Source organism: Dermacentor variabilis, chromosome 7 (genome assembly GCF_050947875.1).
Source record: "Dermacentor variabilis isolate Ectoservices chromosome 7, ASM5094787v1, whole genome shotgun sequence".
Lineage (NCBI taxonomy): Eukaryota > Metazoa > Arthropoda > Arachnida > Ixodida > Ixodidae > Dermacentor > Dermacentor variabilis.
The window spans coordinates 144,781,508-144,800,973 of NC_134574.1; the positions used below are offsets into that span (position 1 = coordinate 144,781,508).

General features: G+C 47.8%; 2 protein-coding genes across 6 annotated transcripts in view; one reads left to right on the forward strand and one right to left on the reverse strand.

Annotated features, from left to right (window-relative positions):
* Window positions 1-10,758, forward strand: ps (RNA-binding protein Nova-1-like protein passilla). 2 transcript variants are annotated; one of them, XM_075699519.1, is made up of 5 exons: window positions 466-1,694; window positions 3,865-4,058; window positions 4,360-4,503; window positions 6,548-6,702; window positions 7,727-10,758. In XM_075699519.1, the coding sequence occupies exons 2-5, from the start codon at window positions 4,031-4,033 to the stop codon at window positions 8,942-8,944; spliced, it is 1,545 nt and encodes a 514-aa protein (XP_075555634.1). In that variant the 5' UTR covers window positions 466-1,694; window positions 3,865-4,030; the 3' UTR covers window positions 8,945-10,758. The 2 variants fall into 2 exon arrangements, with proteins under 2 accessions (XP_075555633.1, XP_075555634.1); XM_075699518.1 differs by lacking the exons at window positions 466-1,694; window positions 3,865-4,058 and adding an exon at window positions 1-156.
* Window positions 10,336-19,466, reverse strand: part of LOC142588069 (uncharacterized) — a 23,876-nt gene continuing 14,745 nt past the window's right edge. For 2 of the 4 annotated variants that reach the window (XM_075699523.1, XM_075699524.1), the window contains exon 5: window positions 17,963-18,331. In XM_075699523.1, the coding sequence (XP_075555638.1) occupies window positions 18,122-18,331 (210 nt within the window). In that variant the 3' untranslated portion in view covers window positions 17,963-18,121. Of the gene's footprint in view, window positions 10,943-17,962; window positions 18,332-19,466 lie in introns of those variants that run through there. The other 2 variants (XM_075699522.1, XM_075699520.1) reach the window with 2 other exon arrangements.

The following is a 19,466-nucleotide window of genomic DNA, read 5'->3' on the forward strand; positions in this document are numbered from 1 at the left end:
AGTGACGTCAGCGCCCGGACGTTTCTGCACTGAAGATGGCGACGGGTTTAGGAGGTGTGAATGGATGTCCCGATCCCGATATTGGAGATTCTAGGAAGAGGCCCCTGGATTCCGAGCTCGATATTGGGGCGACGAAAAGGTCCCACCATGGCGGAGGTAGCGTACCAATTTGCGTCTAGCGGGGCGTCTCATGTCCGCTGCCCAGCCAGCGCAACTGGGTGTGACGTGGGTAGTACCATATGACACAGCGGCCGGACCCAGGCAGGCAGGGCTCGGTTTTCGCGAGTTCCCCCGTTTCGACCGCTGCGTGATGGCTTGGATGCGCGCTTGGTCTGACGAAAAAGCTCCTTCTCGGTGCTTCGAAGCCCTGGGCGGCTGCCCAGCAGGTTCCGAGTCAGGTACGAGTAGTGGGGCGACGTTTTCTTGCTATTTTTTTTATCGCCGCTGAGATGGCGAATTATCTGGGTCCCATCAGCCGGCGAGCACTGTCTTTCGCTCCTGATATTGCGGTTCGGGGATCACGGGCTCGGAAAGTGCCGTCCATTTCGCCGCTGCTGACAGCCGTGAGATCTACTTGCCAGGCCCGCGACGTGCATTTTTTTTCCTCCGAAGGCAGGCCGGGGAGGGTGCCCGGCGAGCGGTGCTCGCCTCTTTTTGTATATTTTTTTTCTCTTCGTCGCACACCTTATTACATGGTCGGCGATTTCTTTTTCGTCGAGTCGAAGCCCCCTGCGTGTTTGGTAGCCGCGACTTTCTCTTCCTCGATGGCGTAGCGCCGGGCCCGGTATGTGGGACAGCGGACTTTTCACCCGGTACCTGCTGCAGCAGCGAGGTGCCGAGCAAGGTCGACCATTTTCGCGTCGTGCTGCTCGCCGTCCCGAAGGCAAGTGTCGTCGACAGCCTTTCCTGCTAGCCACGGCCCGTTCCGTTTTTTTTCGCCGACCCGTGGCCCGTGAGCGGAGCTTTCCGCCTCTCATGGCGCACCCGTGTTTTGTCGGGTCGGGAAAGAAAACGATTTTTTCTTTCCGTCTTCTTCCCCCACACCCCACGGCGGCGGTTCGCCGTGTTTTCGGTCGGGTGTGTTTTTCCCCTCTGCTTATTTGCTTTGCTGCGAGACGGGGGGAGCCCGATCGGACTCGCCACTGCACGGAGGAATGTGACGAATCTCTCCGATGCCTCACGCAGCGTACAATTCGGTGTATATCTCGTGGCCGAAGCGGACCTTGCATATGGTGTGTTGGTCGTGGAGAGGGGGCTGAGCCAGTGCGCCGGCTCACCCTGCGCAGCGTAGCCTAGGCCTATCTTGCAGAAAATTTCGTGCGAATCTGCCTTTGGCAGACGACAAGCGTGATCCTCGAGCACGCTTTGCGAGCGCTTGTCTAAAGAACTGAGCTTTGCCTAGTTTGAGACGGGGTGAGCGCGGCGGAATATAATTTGCGGTCCGGGTTTTCGCCGAGCGCATGCCAGCGGCCGTAGTTGTAGTAGTAGTAGTAGTAGCAGCCGGCCCCCCTCTTAGGGCATTTGCCGGAGGAACGGAGGAACTGCCGCCCCCCTTCCGCCCTATGCTTTCGGCCAGTTGGTTGCATGCTGCTGGCTCGACCTGCGGAATGCATTGCTTCCCCGGCGATCTGGGGTGCTGCCCCGACGTGTCCTTGCCGTTGACCCGGCTGCCGCGACGACGGTCGCAGCGTGTGGTAATCGCATTTATCGTCTCCTTCGCGTCGGCGCAGCCCTTTAACACACCACCTTGCATGTGCGTGCGGCCGGCGGTGGCCGGCTAGATGCATCGTCGCGGAAATTAAGTGCGATTCTCTTTTTTTTTTTTTCCCCATTCCTTCTGCCGCCTCGCGAGTATTTAGGGTCGCGTGCGCGCGTTATTAAGCGCGCGTGAGCAGAGTTGGCGCATTTCTCCTTGGATGGCTCGTCGTCTGCGGTAGTGTAGCGGTGTTAAAAGCGACGAGGGAACGGGCCTGATACGCCGCGATCCAGACGTCATCGTGTCGCTGTGTAGTTCCCCTCTCGACCTTGGTTCTGGTCCCGTTTACGCCGGTGGTGGTCGCGTTCTTGTTTCTTGAGGGGTCCGCCCTCCCTTCCTCGTGGCACCGATCTCGACCGGGCAGGGGAGGGCGGGTGGCGGCCTCCGCTTTCTGTGACTAAACTTGTTGCTGCTGCTTTTTCCATCGGCGATAAGTTAAAAGAGGACTGATTTGGGGCCGCGTACTGAGCTTTGTTCCCAGACCATGCTCGTTAGCCTGTAGCAGTGGTTGGGCCTTTTTTGCTCCGCCCTGCCCGACTGTGGGGTCCGATTTGTTTTTTCTTTTCTTTTTTTTCCCCGGCACGTGGGGGAGCTGCATAATAATTTTCGCCTCTGTCCATTGCAGATTTTCTTGAGTTCCAATAGTCTGCGTTTCCAGGGTTTCACACGGTGTACTTCCACCCTGTACCAGCTGCTGTTAGGTCAAATTCTTGGCACGTAGCAGACTGCTTGTAAACTTATCACCCCAATGGTGATACGCTGCTGGGCTAACTAGTAGTATATAGTGCGCTTCATTTCCTAATCGCATCTGGTAACATGTGATGAGAATTTTTTTCTTGTTCTTTTTGTATACTGGCCAGCTTCGGATGATTTTTTTACATAGGTTATGCTCTTTAGCCTTAACATCCACTGGCTTTATGGTGCATGTTGACAACTGTGCCACCTACCTCTTCACTTTGATTACCAGTTGCAACCACCGAAAGCCTGCTGGGAACTCGTCTAACATATACAATAATGGCTATATTATTAGGGATTTACCATGAGGGTTCCATTGTGCAAGTATTTCTACCATTAGCAACATGCAGAACTACAGAACTACTTGTTGGAAACATGAGGCTTTTGCCTCGCGGTTGCTTGTGGACCAGTAGGTGCTCCAATTCTTAACCGCACATATCGTTGGTAGACATTGTTTCGGTCCTAACTGGTGTCGATGAAACTCGGTCCTCTTTACGTCATCAGTGCATGCCGAGGGATGTCATTACCAGACATAATGCTCTATTCCGTATAATCGTGCCACAATTTCGATGTTCCTCATTGGCCGATGCAAAAAGAAATCTACATTTCACCCTAATATGACCACAGTCAGGAATTCTTCTATAGCATATAATCGCATTGTACATGTTAAGAAAAAAGGAACAGAGCTATTTAAACCTTAACGCAAAAGCGAAATTGCAGACGCGAGTGACTGTGCATCGGCAACTTTGTATCGACAGCCTATACATACTGTAGAAGCACCTGACACGTCGTGAAGATTGCAAAAGCTTTTGCTGGTTGAAGCAAGGCTTGCGGGACATACTCGTCGAAGCCGACTTACGTAAAAATCTTTGCACTTGATTGAACTGATCTCGTTGCCCATTTTCCAGGCTGCAGCTTTGGGCATTTTGTCTCTGTTGAGAAAGTACACAACGATCTGCTAGGTGCATCTTTGGCGGTGCACATAAAATAGTTTTACCCTTGCTGACCTGCAGCATCTTGCCTTTCTTTAGCTTCTCGTCTCGAGAACAGCACTGTTTTGTCTAGTGCTTCTTAGCTAGGACTAGCTTGCTTAAGGCATGAGTCTCGCAGAAGAGTGCGAGGTGGACGGTCTTCTTGGCATTAAAACTCGAGGTTTCTGTTTGTGCAAGGTTTAAAGAACAAGTTGTGCCCTGCAGTGGCCACGGGGCGTCGAAAAAGAAGTGGTTGTTCTTGTGCTGCGGTTTGGGTTGTGTCAGTCTGAAGCTGCGCCCTCCCTGTCCCTTCCCCCCCGAGACCTGCCTGGGCTCCTACGGTGGTGGTGGCGGGGCTTGTCGGTTCCTACAACCGGTGTGTATGTGTCTCTTCGTTTGCAGCCTTGCAGCCCTTTTGACGGGCACCACTAGCCGCCGGGTGCGCTATGCTCAGGCGAAAGAAACGCAGTTAAGAGCGAACGGAAGGGGGCACGCGCACACGTTTGAGAGAGAGCGGAAAGAGCCCGGAGCCCTTCTTCTTCCCCCACTCCCCGCAAAAGCTTTGCAAATGGAGCAATTACGAAGACGAGCGTCAGGTACGGCCTTTGTTCTCCCCTTCTTCATCTTGTCTGTTGGCCGCTTGCTGCATCGTCGTAGCGCCATACTACATCACGCCATCTCATTCACCCGCCCACCGCCAAGGCTCATCGTGGCCTCATCAGGATTCACACGCCGAAAACCACCCTGGCTTTTTTTCTCTCCCATGACTCATACATGCACCGGTAGTCTCGCCCTGTTTGTCTGTGTGTGTGTGTGTGCTGCCAATTTCTTTTTTTTTTTTTCCAACAGTGTGGTGTGCGTGTATGCACAGTGGCGTCCTCCCCTCTCTCCTTGCAGGCAATGGGACGTTCCACTTCAAGATTCTTGTACCCGCTGTGGCTGCCGGGGCCATCATCGGCAAAGGTGGTGAGACCATTGCACTGCTCCAAAAGGAAGCGGGAGCCCGGGTGAAAATGTCCAAGTCGAACGACTTCTACCCAGGTGAGGCCTGGGGACAAAACTGCACCCTCTAAACAAAGAACAGGGCTGCGTCACCCAGCATAGGAGGGTGCCTAGTTAGGCCTAGAAGCAATGTGGGCAAGAAAATCAAGAAAAGTGAACAGACAGTTTCTCCTTTTGCTATCAGCCGCTATTATTGATAATGTTTGGCAGGAAACAATTCAAAGCTTACCCCAAATTATGCCCCATCATAATTACACCAATTTCTCCAACTTCTCTGTGTGCACACATCCCTGGATAAGAATTGCCTGCACTCTCACCTGCACTGAAACTGACAACAGGAGCTGCATCTTCACATTGTCATGCTCTGTATCAGTCCCAGCTACCTGAATTGTTGCACTTGCTTTTGGTGTACTGTTAGTTGCAACAGATATTCAGAAGCCACAATACTTCTGTGTGACCTAGGTATGTACTACTATACGGCGCACATACCGTAATATCCAGAGAGAATGCACACCTGAAATATAGAGCAAATTGGGTGAGGAAGACATGCGGGCTAACTTTTAGTGCACAATCAAAAAAAGAAATTGTAGCCAAAGCTTCTGAAGCTTCTGCCAAGGTCACGATTGCAGCGAAGGGGCATGAACCAATGATGACTGTGCTTCCCGGTCATCATTGTTTGTTATCTCCAGATGCAGCTAACTTATCCAGTTTTGCTGTGTCACCGTTGGTGACAGCAGAAGCAGCGCCAACCCCCCAAGATTACAACAAGTGGGCTTTCTTTCAGGTGCTAGGGAATCTCTCGGGATATTGTGGTGACAGTAAATTGCTTACATTTGAAACACACTGGAACAGAGATAGAAAACATTCAAGTAAATTGCTTACATTTGAAACACACTGGAACAGAGATAGAAAACATTCATTGTTTGGCAGACCGTGCATTGTATGATGCTGCAGATGCTATGATGCACAGACACTTGGCATCCTATGGTGTTGGGCTGCTGAGCACGAGGTCGCGGGATCAAATCCCGGCCACGGTGGCTGCATTTCGATGGGGGCGAAATGCGAAAACACCCGTGTGCTTAGATTTAGGTGCACGTTAAAGAACCCCAGGTGGTCAAAATTTCCGGAGTCCTCCACTACGGCGTGCCTCATAATCAGAAAGTGGTTTTGGCACATAAAACCCCAAATATTATTACACTTGGCATCCATACAAACCATAGGGACATGTGGCATGTGCTTCAAATGCGGAGGGGAGAAATATTAAAGTGATGTTTACTCATCGATTAAATATCTAGGTCAGATTTTCTCGTCAACTTGGTTCATTACATATTTAAAGTTGGCCGATTTAAGGTATGTCGATCCAGTTGTAGGATTCTTGAGACTAACAGCAGTTTCTCAACATCTCTGCCTAATTTTGCGTAGCATTGATGCTCTAAACATTTTCTAGCAACACCTTTCTCGCACAGCATAATACAAAGCTAAGTGGGACACCAGTGCCTCTTTAAAGGCAGACTGCAACAAAATTTTGTTGTTAGAAAGCCAAGCAGCAGTTGTGGTGTGCTGAAAACAAGTTGCAAGAGGGCTATTTAAAAGTGCTGCTGGTTTAGATTTCTACTAAGGAGACACGCCAGTAGCATTGACCAGCTTCAACACAGTAACTGCAGTATGTGCTAAATTGACTAAAGAACAATTGGTGAGTACCAGAACTGCTGAAGCATTCCGTATAATTTTCTGTACAATTCCCTATAACTTTTCATATAGAACTTGGAGAGTTTATATGGATTCCATATAAATTTTGTGTAGTTTATATAACTATCGTATCGAAAATGTATGGAATTATCGGAGTGCATGTACACATTTCAGTAGGGAGTTATCTGATCAATAGTAATCGCACACTTCTGAATATCCACTATTGCTTATGAACTGTTCAGTAAAGGGCATTATGATCTCCACTGTCCAGAAAACAATGTGGAGGGTAGTTGTTGGCTGCAGCCAGCAGTCGCAGCTTCAATTAACATGTGGTCTTTGGCAACTAGGCTGGTAACTGCCTTCACAGTAGCTTCCACGTGTGTCGCCCTTGCAGGAACTACCGAGAGGGTGTGCCTCATCACCGGGAGTGTCGAGGGCGTTCTACGCATCCACGAATTTATCATGGAGAAAATTAAGGAGAAGCCCGACCCCACAGCCAAGATTGCCATAGACTTTGACCACAAGCAGCCAGCTGAGAGGGAAAAGCAGGTAGGGAGCTCGTTCGGCTGAGGGCTACAACATAATGATCGAAAAGCTCCTAAACGTAAGAGTTGAAATGGAGGGACTCCGCATTTGTTTCTATAAAAAATGGGTTGCTTGGTACTTGGACTTGTTTTCTAGGCGTAATGCATACCTGCCAACTCTCCCGAATTTTGTTCTCATTCTGCAATTTCACTAATGTTGCATTGTGTGTTACGAAAAATAAGTTACGTTTGCGAAACGTTTGTGAAGGTGTTCAAAGATGGGATGGCACAAGATTGCAAAACATGCATTCAAAAAAAGTGACTGGTGATGGTACTTGCACTGCAAGATTTCGTATACCAGTTGGGTTCTTCTTGCTTCGAGCAAGTTAACACAGTGGTTCCTGAAGCAGGCGAAATCGGAGACAGCAATGTTGCAGAAAATGTCGGTGCGATCTAAAGACAATCTGTTGCTTTTCATTCACTGCTGTTCCAAGTTTGCTGCTGCTTGTGGGCTGCGTCTACAGTTAAATCATTGTAAATAAATCGCATACATATGCAATGAAGGTGTATGTGCTCAAGGTACAGTTCTATTCAAAAACGTGCCACTGGCCTGCTTGTCCGTGGGATGTTTGCAAACATTTGAAGCTTGCAGGTTGGCAGGTATGCTATGGAGGCACTGGCTTTCAACTTTCACCTGGTTTATTTCACCGTGTCTTGTACCATGAATTGGCTGCACCTTGTTGAGGTACTGCATGTGGTGTTACGTCCATTTGAATTGCTGTGAGGATTGTCACTGATGCAGTTAGCCCAAGTTTGGCGCATGCTCACTGCACCACTTTCCTACAGTTAGTCATTGGTTCTCTTCACTGTTAATGCATTAAAACCCATACAGCTAGTGACTGTACAAGTGCAGTGCAGTCGGTGGCAGCCGCTGTGATCGGTTTCAGAGAGCCAAGCATTATGCGCACTCACATTTGTCAGTCCATCCAGCATGGGCAAAAGAATTTGGCCTTGAGCGTTGCTGAGCTACATTGCATGCATGCACGCAGGTGAAGATCCTGGTGCCCAACAGCACGGCGGGCATGATCATCGGCAAGGGGGGCAGCTACATCAAGCAGATCAAGGAAGAGAGTGGTGCGTACGTGCAGATCTCTCAGAAGTCCAAGGACCACGCCCTCGCCGAGCGCTGCATCACCGTCATTGGTGAGATGGACAACAACAAGAAGGCCTGCCAGCTCATCCTGGCCAAAATCGTGGAGGACCCGCAGAGCGGCAGCTGCCTGCACGTATCCTACGCTGAGGTGACCGGGCCCGTGGCCAACTTCAACCCAACGGGCTCGCCCTACGCCAACCCGTCGAGCGTGCACTCCACGGTGAACAACTCGTCAGCCAGCTACAGCTCGAGCGGGAGCCTCAACAGCCTAAGCCCGACGGCAAACTTTAGCGGAGCCGCAGGCTCCATGGTGCCAGCACCGTTTCCGGGTGCCAACGTGGCGCAACTTCTAGAGAACGTCAAAGCGGTGCTGAGGAGCAACGGCTACACGGAGCAGGCAACGGCCGACATTGCGACGGCCATGGGTACCCTGGCGACGTATGGTGTGCTGGGCTCCAGCCTCGGAGCACTCCTAGCGGGTGCCAATGGGGCCATGATGGGACAAGGCCCACCGCAGCCACCGCCACCGCAGCAAGTCTACCCGACCTCGCCGATGGACGCCACGCCACCAGTGGTTGCCAGCAGCTCGGGTATCTTCGGCCCCGTCGGCAGCGGCGGCTTCGGGTCACCCCGCTCGGAGCGCTACCACAGCGACATGGTGTTCGACCCATTCCGGCGGAACTCGCCCGCGCTAGGCTCGCCTGGTGCGGCGGCCAACAACGGTGCCGGGGGAGGCATGCCGGTCAACAACAACTCATTCGGGCTGGGCACAGCACTGGTGCCGTCGCAGGGGGCCATGTGCAAGTCGCCGCCGCCACCCTCCGCGGCTGACAAGTGCTCAGACGCCGTCAAGCGAGACCTCGAGGTGGGGGAGAACATTGTGGGGGCCATCTTGGGACCGGGGGGGAAGTCACTGGTTGAGATCCAGCGCTTCAGCGGCGCCGCCATCCAGATCTCCAAGAAGGGCACGTTTGCACCAGGCACGCGCAACCGCATCGTCAGCATCACAGGCACGCCAAATGCCGTCTCCACGGCCCAGTATCTGATCGAGCAGCAGATTGCTGAGGAGGAAGCCAAAAGGTCACAGCAGAATGCTCTCGGGGTGCTGCGCTAGGGTGGAAGGTGTTTATTTTTTTTTTTTCTTTCGGCTGACTCCCCATCCCCCCCTTTCCCCTGCCCCTTCTTTACCGAGTGTGTTGCAAAAAAAAAATGTGATGTTACAGTAGTGGAATAATATAACATACGGATATACATAATGTATATACATATACTACACGCATGTCTGGGTGTGTACAGGTGCAGAAGTGTGGGCCATTTCCACGTCGTCGGACTTGGGTGTGCGCGCGCGCCTTCGCTGGGTTTTTTTCCTCTTATCTCCTCGTTGTAGTGTGCCTTGGGAAAAAAAAGGTTCTCTTCTTCGACGGCCGCTGTGGATTGTTGCCTCCCCCATCCCGAGAACAAGCTGTAGCACCTATGCAACGCGCCCCTGCCTGCCGCCAAGCAAAGATGGGCGAGACCTCCCCCTCCAACGGCGTGTCCAACCCCTTTTTACCCCACACCCCCATCGAGAACACACACACGCGCCCCCGTCTTTTCGAGAGCTGCAGGGAGGCAGAGGGGGAGGGGGGGGGGGTCGGTGCCTGCTCGGTCGGACTCTCGGGGAGGCGGCCTGCTGGAGCTGTATCCCGCGTGCTCATGTCTCATAGCATTATTTATTTTGAAAAAGCCCTGCTCTTCCCAACTGCGTGAGTGTGCGTGTGCGTGTGTGTGCGTATGTTTGTGTGTGCCTGTGTGCGCCTACTTGAGAAAGGGCCTTGTTAATGTTTTTTCAGTACCGGGGAGAGGGCTGCAGTTTGCATTTTTTTTCCCCCGCAGTGCAGCTGCGGACAAAGCCCTTTCCTCCTGGCAATGCTTTTTTTTTCTGTGCGTTTGAGGGCCGCCACCACCACCACCATCCCCCACCCACTCTTTTTCCTCCACCTCCACTTTTTTATTCTTTTCGCCACTTTTTAAAAGCAAAGCCGCTGCCGATGCAGCGACGTCACCTGTTTGTTGGCCACGGTGTGTTTAGTGGCTCCACACTTTTTCTTCCTTTTCCTGTGCATATGCATCCTGATGCGCGAGAGGAACTGTTTAAACAAAAGAGAAAAAGATATTCACAACACGGTGTGTGCGTGTGTGTGTCGCGGGCATCCGCAAGGAGAGAAGACGGAAATACATATACCGCGGCCGTGCGGCCACCGCCGCTAGGTGCAAGTGCTTCTTCTGTTAGACGCGTTTTTTTTCCAATTTTTGCCATGTGTTTTTGTTTTACTTGTTCCTAACACACATAACAAGGGTTGCATGGACATTTTGCGAGCATCTCTTCACAGTGTTATTTTCGTTAATTCTTTGTCCCTCCCCCCCGTCTCCCTGATGAGTTGTTTTGCACTCTTCTTTGCTAGGAATATTCTAATTGTGGCTCGTGAACTTGGGACACACACCAAACATTTTTTTCTCGGGCCAGCTGAGTGTTTTGGGGAAGGGCAGTACTTAGGGCGCAGGGACTGTGATTCTCTAGGTGCCCCCTTTTGAGCCTCTAGTCTCCAGCCGCAAGATACGAGAAAAAGATTAAAAAAAAAGACAAAAAAATGTTGTTGCCTGTCGAGCGCCGCTCGTCATACACGGGAGCACACACAACACACACAAAAGTGAGAACAAGGGGCGTGCCAGAGGCTGGCCACGAGGCCCACCACCAACCACACCCTTTTTTTTTTCTTCGTCTACAAAGCGAGGGGTCAGGGAGAAAAATGAATTAAGCTGCTGCAAACCATTATTTTTTTTATTGTTGTAAACTGTTGTATCACTGCTAGAGACACTTAATAAAATGGAATAAAGAAAAAAAGGGAAAAAAAAAACATCCAACTCTCTGCAGCAAAGCTGCTGAAATGGAGTCTCTCACTGTCTTGTCTTGGGGATGAAAAGGCTTCCTCGTGCTTGGTCAGGGCCAGAAGCCTGGGCAACGCTCGGCGAGGCTTGTTAGCTGATCCGCGACTGTCCTTCCATCGTCGCGACGGCGTTGAAGTCTCGTTTTGTACTGCCGCAGCTCTGCGGAACCGTGGGGGTGGCGTGCCTGCGTAGTTTGCAGAATCTGTGTGTGGGCAATTTTGCCGGACTCGTATGCAGTCAACATTTTTTTCATACATGGGTGACACTGTGGAAGGATATCATGCTACATGTTTCGCAGTGCAGCTGTGTCTGACCTGTGGCACTTTCTGTGTAGCATCTACTTGACTTATTTCAACTTGTGGACGCAAAGTTAAATCGTGCATTTGTGTGCAACATACTACACTGTATCTGACGTACTGTGTTTCAGTAGGAAGTGAAAATGGTGCGTCGTGGCTGCATCACTCTATTCGTTTGGTGTCAGATAGGTTCAGATATCCAGTGCCTTCCACGTAATGAACACATTGCATTTTGTGACATAAGGTACAGTTATGATGTTACATGTTGAATTACCTGATGCGAAACTGCGTATTTCACAAGGGACAAACTATTTTTGGGGGGTCACAAATGCAGGCTGCAAATGAAGTGTAACCTCCGTAGCGTTGCCTGCTGTGTATAAAATGGAGTTATAGAGTCGAGCGAAACATTGTGCATAGCCACGTCCCGGGCTCGCTTTCTTTCGAGGAATCCGAGGTCATGTAGGTCGTACCGTAGCAGAAGAAAGCATTAAAGTCGAATGCGATTCTGAGCATTCTTTGTTTTGCACCATTCTGGTTCGAGCCGGGCCAATGCACCCCCCTTGGGTGTCCGTGCAGTGTATTGTATTTCGAGAGAGCAGAAAGTAAGGGCCATATTTTCGGTCTACCAATTTTGAGGATATCGCTGTCACCGCACACACATCGCATTAGCCAGTGAATGCGTTTTTCATGGCTCCGGTGAGGCGTTGTGTTGGACACAAGCGTCGCGCACGAGTAACTTGACCGACAACGCAACCCCAGAGTGCGTCTCTTGAACCTTTTCGAGGAACAAGACCTGTGGTGACGCAGTGCCTTTTAGCAAGAGCAGGTGGGGGGCCTTTCGACTGTTGGTTTTTGTAAAACTGTGCTGCAGAATTCCCGCACAGAAAGTGTAATTCTGCGTGCAGCTTCCTCGAGCACATTAGTGCTGCGAAAACTGAGCTAGGAAAAGTTTGCATGAAACTACTGTTGCAGTTGCCTTGGATTTTGTCAGGGGGTTTTATCATAGTGCCCTGCACAGCGAACTGAGCCTAGCTAAACATTTTTTGCACGTGGATGTCGAGCGTGATTGCCATTCCAGCACAAAAGCGTTAAAGTTTCTGTAGAACTTCTTGTCACCCTTTAATGCATTATTGCGTTGGCATAACTTCTGCTCGATGTACGATTAACACCAAAGCGCTTGTCTCGGCAGCGTGGGAGGGAAAAGTGACTGACCACAAAATGGGCGGTTGGAAAATTCCAACTGTTATCCTGCTGTGCAGCCTGGCTTGTTGATGAGCTTGGCTTGTACTTAGGCCTTCAAGGCGCATGCTATGGGCTTAGTTGACAAAGTGCATTCCAAGTAGCCTATTGTGTGCAAATAAGGGCCGGGCATGCATCTGTCTCCTCTGAAGGAAGCCCGCAGTATCAAGGTGCATTGTGCGAGTGAGTGTTCGTATCCTCCTGCAGCTGAGTTAATGTGTGTGCTTGCTTCTGCACAGCCTAGACAGTTTGCTGTGTGTTATTTCACTGACAGATTTTTTTTTTTTTTTTTGGCAGCTTTGTTCTAAAAATGAGAGGGGAAAAAAGGATGTGGCCAAGCGTATTGTTTACATTCGGACGTTGAAATTGCACTAAACGTTCTGCAAAGTTCCCTCATAAAATAAATGTAAAAGAGAAGACTCGTCTTTCTTTCAAAAAGCCATAGTGCCTGACACACATGACCCCTCTTGAAGTGTTTGGCAAGGCTAAATATTTTACAGGAAAGCTATTTCTGGCGTATTAAGATGCTAGGTTTGAATCCGCAGGTCACGAGTAATCGTTGTTTAACCCGGTAATTGCGGAAAATTGAAACAACTTGCTCATTTTTATTTGTGGCCATTGAGAGGAAATATGTACCGTAGAAAACAACACAATATTGAGTTATAGCTGAATTAGAATAGCAATTATTATTTGGTTGAACTATCCTCATCTGAAATGTCACTCGAGCATATGAAGAATGCAACTATGGGCTTTTGTGTTAAGCTTCCCACATATGTTATAATCTGGAGGCATCAAACTGGCGTAGCGTATACGATAGGTTGGGCATTACAGGATTAAAATGAATTTGGGTGTTCCCTCTTGCATTCCATACTCTCTAAAATAAACTCTGAAGTGGCCATGCAATATATTCATCGCGGATATGAGACAAGCAGAAATGTATGCAGTGGTTTCAACGCATTCTCTCTGAGCTTTCAAGAAAATTGTCAGATTTCATCTGGACAGTTGTCACAGATAACAAAAAGCACCAATAAAGCGCATTTCAAATGCTGCTGTGGGGACGTGAAAATTCAGGATGCGGCATCAACAAGGATTTGCCGCACCACGTTACGCCTGTTCAGCAATGTTGCGATTGCGTAAGCCTCTCTGTTAGGCTATAAAGAATAGTTTTTGCGACATTAGAGGATCGTTACGCCTGTCACATATATGTAGATGTTGCTTTCAGCATCTAACCATGGTAGTATATAAACAATAAATTAGTTTCTCACATTCGTGACATACCAAAAGATAGCACGAACAGATTTGAAAAGGAATAATATGCCCGAGCTGTTTCGGGTCTCAATTTTATGATACATTTTCATATTACAGACAGCATCAACAATTCATGGGGCATGGGATCTAAGACAAAGCTGAATATTTCTTCAACTTGGAGACATAGCCTGGATTTCGCACTTGCTACCTGCATGAGTGCTGCTAAAGTAGTGTTGTACTGTTTTACTGGCTGCATATTAGAGCTGACCTGAAGTTCGGCTTCATTGCGGAACACTCGTCACGCAAACTTTTGATGCCTACCGCAGATGTGCTGTACTGTGGAATACTGCCTGGAATACCTACCTATCTGCAGGAATTGAAAAAGCCATGGAAGGTCTCTATTATGATTGAAAAGCAATACGTGACATGTTTACCCGTCGAGAGAGCTGCTGCACTAGTGTGAATGGAATGCACAGGACAAGACCAAACACAAATGAGTTGCTGTATCTTTGATGAGGAATTTCATACAGGTGGTTTCGAACTGCTCCGCAAGCTGCCACAGTCGTCACAAGCAATTCCCTGAGAGGCGGTTGACAACCGCGGAGCCATTGTCTGGTGATCGTGCTAGGCCTATCAATCATTTCGGTGATTCGCCTCACATTAATTTCTCAATACCTGGCAAAGCTTTACACAAATCGCTCGAGACATCCTCAGCCTCACTACTCCCTGACGGGCAAGGTCAGTTTTGAGAAAATCTAGACCCCACAAGACTGGGTTTATAATGCTAACTTTTATATAAGCTTGAGCACAGTTTCCAAGGGATGAAAAATATGTTCAAATAACCAAATACCATCACTCATGCACTAGTGCACGGATGTTGCTGCAAACCTTTAAACTAGTTAAATTCAGGAATTGGTAGTGGACAAAGGCAAACAGGAACAGATATCCACTTACGTGTGTGTTACATGACTGCAAGAGGATGTTTATATATATATTTTTTTTCGTGCAGCTTCAGCTAGGGACATCCACAATGCCTGCAGGTCTGACGACGTTGACTGCTAATGTTATCAATACGGGGAAAAGAATCGTTGCACCTTGTTCACTAGGACCTTGCTTAATCGCAATTTAAAAAATGCTCTGAAACAACTGCAAAGCAACGTTGAGTCAACATTGTGTTTGTGTGTTTCTTGCGTCTGCATTTACGCCTACAAAAGCAGACGTCAGCCACATTTCTGGCAACTTTAAAAGGTAAAGTCGCAGCAGTGTACCAGTCTACACTTGCCCTGATACGGCAATGACACACGGACCTACACAAGCAAATGTTTCAATGAAGTTGGTGCTGCAGAACAAAGCGAGATTGTGTTGCACCTGTTTCCCCTTTTATTCAATAAAGCTGCAGTCAAAGAATGTTTGCATGGTCAAGCTTGTATGTTTCATTCAATGAAACGACTTGATGCTAGCAATACAATTTCAATAGAAACAAGCATGCAAACGTTTGGGGAAAGCGGGGCTAATTTATGGAATAGTTAATATTTTCATGCGAGTGTTCGCATATTGAAAGGTCGCCAATAATCGTCAGCAGCAACGTAATTTACCTACGTGGCAGGACGAAGGACTCTACGAGTGAGTTACCGATGTCTTGCGTCAGCTAGCTGTGATCCAGCGCTTGCGCTTTTCCTAGTTTCACCACGCATCACAATAAAGTAAACAAGCGGCCTGTGAACATCTTGGCTAAAAGTTGTACACAAGTACAGTCGACTGCGTTTTTATTTCCAAGAGCTAGTTTCCCATCTAAGTGAAGCATATTCATGCGCATCTACAGTTTCTGCTGCAGATGGTAACTCTTGTGCTACAAGCCAGCATACAGCAAAACATCATAACTAAGCACAAACTCAACAGCTGTAAGCATCATGTTGAAGCTTCAAGTGCAGGCAGAAGTATGCGAAAACATTACAGTATTTCATCAAAACACAACACCCATATTTTGTAAGTTTGGTCACAGCAAGCTTGACATGTTTGGTTGCACTGACAAATTTATGTACAGTGGCAGAAGCTCTTCAATTCACTGTGTCAGTTCTTAAATGTTATAGTAAGAAATATGGCTAAGAGTTAGTTGTAGAGAAATTTCTTTGGGGCGGTCATTTAAACCATACCACATGTTCCCCTGGCTTATATATTCCTTTCAATCCCTGAAGTTACTAACGATTTCCAGAGAAATGGCACTACAGTGCATACAATGATTCACATAATGAAAAACATACATTGCCATTGAGTATTTACCATGCAGTCATCCGCTATGTAGCTAGCAGAGCACAATTGCTGCAGTATACACAGTTGAACCTCGGTATAACAAACACAGATATGACAAGCTATTGGATATAACAAACTAAATATAAAATTTGATATTTCTTGCATTAATATAGACATGTATTCGTATAATGAAGGCATTTTTGTAACAGGTGCAACTTCGTCACAACAAGGTTTAACTGCACCTGCATTCTCGATGGTGACAATATTGTGGTTTTTTGCACTGCGAGCGCAAGTGAAGAGGGCTAAACAATTGGCCAAGATGCGAAGACACCGTGCACCACATTGTGGCAACGTTCGACACAACGCTTCAAACCTCTCGTCTACTTTAAGTAGGTAGGTTTATCACTGGTATTAGTGTACCAAATCACATTCCCCAATACAGGATGAGTGAACAGCATGAACATGCTTTGACGTGATGAAACCAGCTACCCAATTAGTGCACTGGCAACAGATGGGCCATTGTGTTTTGACAACACGTTTATTAAGCTCTGCATAACTCTGTATGTGTGGCTTGTAAAAAAGAAAATTTTTAAAAAGCGTATCCGCGGACGTCGGCGATATTGCTCCAGATTTGAACTTGTCTACTATAATGGCAGCAGGCTCTTGCAGAGGACACCAGCATCTTGCTTGTTTGCTCCTCAAATAACTGTGCAATCTTAACGAAAGCAACTTCTTTGTGACGCGCGCATTGTCATCTTCATCCACTGTTGTATTTCTTGCCTGTGCCCTCCATAATACATGCACAGGCACCGCCACTTTTGCGCATCTACGTGGTTAACAGTACCCCGCAGAAAATGCCAAGTGTGAGTTCCGCACGATAGCTCAGTGGTCAATGTGTCCAGCTCCCAACTACACACTGCCGCAGGAGCACGAGTTTGAATCCTCGACGGCGGTTGTTGGCGAAGTTTTGTTTTTTACCATACGGTGGGGGAGCTCGACGACAACTTGATAACCACGGCACATAACAGCTACGTAATGGAAAGGGTGGACAGACAGACACAGTGAACACGTTTGGAACTTTTAACTGGTCACAGTAACATTCAGTGATGCCAGCACTTTTTTGTTGTACAGACTTGTGTCAATACCATAACGGGGCAGCCAGTAGCTCATTAAGTAGCTAACACCAGCAAAATCAATATCGAGCCTTTGGCTTCTCTTGTATGTCCTGTCCTCGTGATCCGCTCAATGTATGCATCCCTGGGTGGTCATAGATAGATCTGTCCAGTCTATTCACTGGCTCTGTTTCGCAAACACTGCCAGGGCTGAGAAGACTTGTTGACAAGCAATGTCGGGACGCCAGGAGTGATAACAAACGTCCTTTGTTTTCTCAGTGGGCGATAACAAAGATAAGCACTAAGACGAGCAGGCCCATTGCATGCTATCGCACCCGTGTCCTACAACAAGATGAGAATTACAAGTGGCACAGTCACGTCAGTCAGCTTCAGCCTTTGAAGACTGCTATTTGCCTCCAAATTATTTTAAACCTGTTGTCATTTTTGCTAAGCTGTTTGATAGCTCAAAATTTTTATTTCAGCATGGGAAACTTAACGCACAGCCTATACTAGCGTTCTTGATATGCTAGAATGAGTTTTCACGTTTATAGATGGTTCTGCAAACCAACTGATTAATTTGTATACTAGTTTAGCGCAGGACAGGGGTAATTGGAGATCGCCGGGAGAGGCCTTTGTCCTGCAGTGGACATAAAACAGGCTGATGATGATGATGACTAATTTAGCTTTTACTCTAATAAGATTTCATTTTCTTTTTTTCTTTTTTGCATAAATGTACTTTGCACAGACCGAAATTAGGGTGAACACGTTTTCACAATTTTCGTGATGTGAAACTTTGGGCATTACAGGGTTAACATAGTATGCAGCATGATGTGTACCATAACAGCAACTCTGAAAGCCTGACTGGTCCGGACTGAGTGACTGAACGATATCCCCGGTGGACTTTCTCTTCTTCTTTTAATCTTTCCGTCCCCTTTTCCCTTTCCCCAGTGTAGGGTAGCCAACCGGGCTCAGTCCTAGTTAACCTCCCTACCTTTCCTTATCATTTGCTCTCTCTCTCTCTCTCTGAAAGCCTGACAGCAAAGATTCTAGCCTAATAAAAAAATGTGTATGCAAGCAAGTAAGCAGAGACTCAACCTGAAATTTTTAGAAAACTTTCCTCTCATAAAAACAGCAGGGACTGAAAATGCCATGAAATTCGCAGCTGACTTCATAAGCACCGTGGTTAGGGCAGAAAATTAAGCAACAGAAGCTTTGTGTTCATCTTTCCAGGCAAGAATATGCCTTCTTTGACCAAAGAACTGTCAAGATTGTTTTGAAAAATATATACTGACACTTTAAATTGGCCCGGCAAAGTTTTCTATTTGGCATTCCTTCGATGATATAAGGCGCGCACTTTGAGGATTCCAGAATGGTGCTAAGCCTGACCAGCACAAGCATGACAGTACCGACACCAAATGTAGGCCTTGACTGCAGAACAAACAAAAAAATCATCAGAGTCATTTGCTTGGCGAGTTGGCACATATGATAACCATGGCGAAACCAGTGAAAGGCGCAACGTAAGAAGACTTACGCAGGACACGCGCTGGTCTTAAAGGGACACTAAAGGCAAATATTAAGTCAATCTATAGTGATCGATTAGTGCTCGAGAATCTATAAGGCGTCAACATTATGGCAACTTAATAATCGAGAAATTGAGGTAAATGCAGGTCATGATTAGAGCATTGCCATTTGTTGGGCGTGTTGGTAAACTGAAAGCATATTTAGTGCCAGCAAACAAGGACGGAAGGGAGACGACACCACAATGCGCTAACTTCGACAACTTCATTTTTCAGGAAATACAGCTATACAGCCCATGCACAGTGGCGCCACCTCATCCAAATCTTAACCATCCAAAAAAGCCGTCTCCTTATCTAACAAGTCGACCGAAGGGGCACTAACACACGTATCACTATTTCGCCTGATAGCCTGAGCCTCAATAATCTCTTGCACGTCTTTATCTTTGTGCTTCGCAAGAACCCGGCAGGATCCATACACCGGCGCACAGCCGCATTCCTGACAGTGAGTTGACAGATGACCGTATTGCTTATTTTTCGCGTTTAGGCTATGTTCCCGTAATCGGTCATTAAGACAACTCACTGTCAGTCCGATGTATTTTTTCCCACAGGACAGCAGAAGCTCATACACAACAGCTTCTATGCAACCCACTGGTGCTTTTCGATGATTCGTAGAGCATCCGGCAGCTGGCTTACGGTACGGGTCCGTTAGTCGACATATTTTTGCCAGCTTTTCTGGTGCTGAAAAGATCACTTTTGTGTCCACCCGGCTAGCCATTTTCTTAAGAAAATGGGTTATGAAAATGGTGTGCATGGGTTATATAGGTGTATTTCCTGAAAATCAAGTTGCTGAAGTTAGCGCGTTGTGGTGTCGTCTCCCTTCCGTCCTTGTTTGCTGGCGCTAAATATGCTTTCATGATTAGAGACTCCCCCAGGACATTCAAGTACTTGCCCAATGACGAAAGCACTTCTCAGTTAAATTCTGTTACTAGTACTCAACCACTTGTAGCAGAAAAATATCTTTGTATTGTAGTATAAGATGAAATAAA

Bases quoted from the DNA above. Each gene is read 5' to 3' on its own strand.
- ps (XM_075699518.1), top strand. From the start codon at position 36: ATGGCGACGGGTTTAGGAGGTGTGAATGGATGTCCCGATCCCGATATT. The intron at 157-4,359 runs GTAGCGTACCAA...CTCTCCTTGCAG, and splicing joins AAGGTCCCACCATGGCGGAG to GCAATGGGACGTTCCACTTC. The intron at 4,504-6,547 runs GTGAGGCCTGGG...TCGCCCTTGCAG, and splicing joins GTCGAACGACTTCTACCCAG to GAACTACCGAGAGGGTGTGC.